General features: G+C 39.8%; 1 protein-coding gene across 1 annotated transcript; it reads left to right on the top strand.

The window, feature by feature from the left end:
* Nucleotides 1-335: 335 nt before the first annotated feature.
* Nucleotides 336-581, top strand: CTXN3 (cortexin 3). The gene has a single exon (XM_060006960.1). It carries the CDS (start codon nucleotides 336-338, stop codon nucleotides 579-581), a length of 246 nt encoding a protein of 81 aa, XP_059862943.1.
* Nucleotides 582-4,821: the final 4,240 nt, after the last annotated feature.

The following is a 4,821-nucleotide window of genomic DNA, read 5'->3' as shown; positions in this document are numbered from 1 at the left end:
GTAAGCCAGTGAGGATGGCAGGGACCAAAGGGAGGGGTCCTGAATAGGATATGAAAAGACAAGAGGGAACATGGTAGGCGCTGCCTAGGCATCTATTCTTCTATCACTACATGGCTTTCTTTTGGCCCAGCCCTTGGAGAAAGTGTAGAGATTCCTTCTTTTCTCTGAAAAATATGATGGTGAGCGTAGAAATAAAGTTGCCTGTTGGCGTTGACTCTTTCTCCTTCCCTTTCTTTATTCCGCAGCTTCTTCAAGGTGCAGCCACCATGATCTCAGCAGGCTGATGATGGAAGAGAAGGAACCTGGGAGACCCTGTGCTCCAGCTTCCCTGGATGATGGATGGAGGACAGCCTGTCCCTTCACCCCTAGTGCCCCTTGGGAACGTGTCATCAGATTCTAGCATGTCTCTGGAGCAGAAAACCACATTTGTTTTTGTGATTTTGTTGTTTATTTTCTTGGGCATCCTCATAGTCAGGTGCTTCCGGATTCTTCTGGATCCGTATCGGAGCATGCCAACCTCGACCTGGGCTGACGGACTTGAAGGCCTGGAGAAAGGGCAGTTTGACCATGCCCTTGCTTAACAGGACAGGAGCAGGAACCCATCCTGAGGAGGAGAAATGCTTCATGTCTTGGCGCAGGATTCTCTTTAGTCAACGTTCTCAGCAACTCAAATTTTATCCGTATCTGGTTCTAGAACCACAATTCATTTATTTGGTGAACTTTTGAGGATATTGGAAATGAAAGTTTATATTCCTAACCCCAAATAGGAAGGTTTAAATTTCAATATTTACTCAATGAATGAATGTTGAATGTGTGTGATGGTGCAACTGAGAACATCTATAGTGACTTTGCCTAAAATGAAGCCCTACCGGACCTGACCAGAGAAAAAGACTAGAAATGATCTGATCTGAATCTGATGGCAGGGCCAAAAGAGACTTCCTTGTTCTAATCATGTCTCCCAGTTTGTTTTATTTTCATGGGAAGCTGGGTCCTGGGCAAAGAATGAGGAAGAAGTTGCTGAGTGGACCCAAAGCAGGTACTTGTTTTCTCCTAAAGCAAAGAGCACTGAAAGGCAATTGGAATGCTTAGAAGAGGTGGTTGATTCCTGGAAAATATGGGTGAGGATGATATCATTTTACTTTTCAAATAAAACTGAATTCAAAGGCTTACGGAGGTTTAAAAACTATTTACCAGGCCAAGTACATTCTGGGTATTCATATTAGTAACATGCGTAGAGGTAACTATACATAACCTGAATTTACTTTCTTTGCACAACTGGTTGAAATAATAGGTTGCAAGTACTGCTTCAACGTTTTTTTTAAATAAAAAGTTAATTGTTTAGAGGAGAAGACTTTTACAGTCTTAAAAGGAATGTGTGTTTATGACTGAATAGAAACCAAATAAAACTTTTCAAGAAACAGAAGTGTCTCCTCTCTTATTTCAGCGCTCGGGAGGCAGAGAGTGGCATTGAATACTGAGGGCTAACTGTTCTGAGAAAGAGAGCAAAGACCACAAAATGTCATGTAATTCATCTCTCTCCCATTTCAGGAAGGGCTCCCACAATTTTTTCTGACATGTAAGACCTATTCTAAGCACTGTTTAAGTCCCCCCAAAAGAGAGATATGAAAACCTCTTAATCCAGCTTCTGTACTGATAGGAAAAGCTTGCATCTAAACTCCTTAGGTTGTATTTATAGTCTATGTCTTCTAATTTTCTCCTCAGCTAGCCATCATTTTTTACATTAAAAAAAGTTAAAAAAAAACCCAACTGTGCCTAAAAAGACAGCCCTTAGTAAACCAGCTCCCTTGTATCTCTCTCTCTCTCTTTTTTTTTTTAACATTTTGATGGTCCTTCTGCCCAGATTTCCCCCCTCCCCATGTTCCCTCTTGATTTTTTTCATTAAAAAAAATAACAGCTTTATTAAAATATAATTCACATACCATAAAATTTAGCCTTTTAAAGTATACAATTCATTGGCTTTTAGTATATTCACAGAATTTTGTGTGACCATCATCACAATATAATTCCAGAATTCTATACTCACCAGCAGTCACTTCCCATCCCTCTTTCTCTCAGACCCAATAATTCCTAATCCAGTAATTTCTAATCTATGGATTTGCCAATTCTGGACATTTCATACTATTGGAATCAAAGAGTACATGGCCTTTTGTGTCTGGCTTCTTTCACTTAGCATGTTTTTAAAGCAGGTTCATCCATGTTGTAAAATGATCAGTACTTCATTTCTCTGTATGGCCAAATAATGTCCCGTTGTTTGGTTATGCTACATTTTGTTTATTCATCATCGATCATGGTAATCCGTTGGCCAGTCTGAAGAATGCTGCTATGAACATATCTGTACACAATTTTGTATGGATATGTGTTTTCAATTCTCTTGAGTAAATTCCTATGAGTGGATTTGCTAGGCCATATGTTAATTCTATGTTTAACTTTTTGGAGAACTGTGAGATTATTTCCCAAAGCAGCTGCATTATTTTACATTCCCACTGGCAATGTATATACGTTTGGCTTCTTTTCTTGACTCTTCCCAACTACTCAGATTTCTTCTTTAGCTATAGAATTTATAACTGAACACATCACTTCAAGAAGGAGTCAGGTTAAAAAGACAACCACCTCATAGTTCCTTCATGCTACAAGTTAATTGATGCCTTCAAAGATCCTTTGCTTCTAGATCTAAAACAAAACACTGATGCTGATCTCTGATCATTCTGTGCTCTATTAAGTCACCTGAGTATTTTTTCTGTCTTACTATTACATCTTTCTTTAACCCACTAATTATAAAGTTTTCTTTTTTCTTCAAATGTACCATGTCGTGTAACCTTATTTAATTTTTTTCCTATTTTTATGGGGAGTCTATTAAAACCCATTCAGGTATTTATTGAGCACCTGCTTTGAGCCTGGCATTTCTAGCACTGGAGAGATAGGAAAAGTGCAGGGCTAGTTGTTGCTCTTGAGTAACTTTCTACCTCATTGAAGAGCTGAGAAATGCAAGAAGACATGTGTCTGAATCATTGTTCAAATGACTGTGGCAACCTATGGCTCCTACACCATCAGCATCATCTGGGAGCTTAACAAAGATATATGCCTCCACACACACTAATTTTAGTATAAAAGGTGTATATGATCACAGTAAAAATGTAGAAACAATATGGAAAAATATAAAGGAAATAGCAAGAGTCAACATTCTGCCTCCTTAGTTCATTAGAATAGATCGCCTCAGTTTCTCTTCCTGTAAACTCTTCCTGTAATCAATCTAGAGATTGATTCTGTAGAGGTGGATCAGTGAACAAGTGCTTCAGGAGATAGAATATGGGAGAGACGGATGTGGGCCAAGATAGTCAAGGAAATGTCCCAGGAAATAATGGCTCAGGTGAGGATGGTACATGTTTAAGTGCTTGGTATAAAGCTTTATGCAATGTAAGTTATTATTCTGAAATAAATTCTATCTTGACCTAAGAGGATGGACGTGTTTTAGATACGTGCAACGGAAGAGAGGAGGGAAAGCCACAGAAGGGGAGAAGGAGGTGTGGCTGTGGGGCTTTTAGGCAGGAGGGCAGCCTGGCTGAGAAGACAGCCGGAGGGGTAGCTGGAACTCACATAGGCAGGATGAGGGTGGAGCTGAACATCCAAAGGTCCTAAGAGTCAAAATGAAAGTGATTTCTTTCTCAAGAATCCCTGTAGATTCTTGAGAAAGAAAATGACACGAGGAGTGGTGGTCAAGGCCGGTTTCAGTACCCTCCCTCGGGGCCACGCTAGGATCTGCTTCTATAACGGGAACAGACTGAAATAGCCCTCCACGAGGCTTTTGAGAATACGACTGCCAGTAAGTGCCACAGGGCCTCCCAAAGCCTGCTCTTCTTTCTTTCCTCCCTTTATCCTCCTCTCTATTTTTGTTTTCCCTTCTCAGATTACTGCTCCTTCTTCAGCCACCCCCTCGCTGGGTCCCCCGTTCTCCACCCTCCATCATCCAGAGCAAGAGACCAGAACAGGTGATGAAATGCTTTGGGCTGTTCAGGGTAAATTGATCCCTCCTGTGAGAAGTGCTAACTCTCTGTTTTAATTACTCAGGGCTCCTTGGGGTGAACAGCATATTCTCAAAAGGTCACAGAAGCCCTCTCTTTCCTGGCTACAGGAGTTACAGTGCAGCATTTTGCCTACCTTACAGGATATTTATAATGAGTGCAGCTGCCCTCTATCATGTATATCTGCATCCCAGGATGACAAAAATTACTTTCCCAAGGTCACTGTAGAATAAAGCTGACTTCTGATTCAGAAAAATGTGGCAAACTCATTCTCAGTCTGGGCTCTGACTGGTTTGTTCTCCCAAGAGACCCCAAGTTCTAGATCAACATTTCTCCCTCCAAGAGACATCTTTATTAAAGCATCTTAAATACTGGAAAGTAAGTCGAATATGGGGTTTGAAGGAGATTAACTTGACTCCTGCTGCTAAATTAATGAACATTCCAAGTGAGATCATTCTTTTACTATATTTAAGGGTTAAAGCTGAAACAAAATAAGCAACAGCTTTTAGAGGCAGAAATTAGAGCAGATACTTATGTATGCAGGAAAAAAATATGTATTCAAGTTTGTTTTTTATTGAATTCATTTCATAGTGTTTTTTAAAAATTGTTTAATTTTACTTATTTTTATATGGCAAATTCTTAATAGTTATCAATTTTATACATATTAATGTATATATGTCAATCCCAATCTCCCAATTTATCACACCACCACCACCCTCCATCACTTTCCCCCCTTGGTGTCCATACGTTTGTTCTCTATATCTGTGTCTCTATTTCTACC

This window comes from Delphinus delphis, chromosome 3 (genome assembly GCF_949987515.2).
Source record: "Delphinus delphis chromosome 3, mDelDel1.2, whole genome shotgun sequence".
Classification (NCBI taxonomy): Eukaryota; Metazoa; Chordata; class Mammalia; order Artiodactyla; family Delphinidae; genus Delphinus; species Delphinus delphis.
This window is presented reverse-complemented; position numbering and strand designations above follow the sequence as displayed.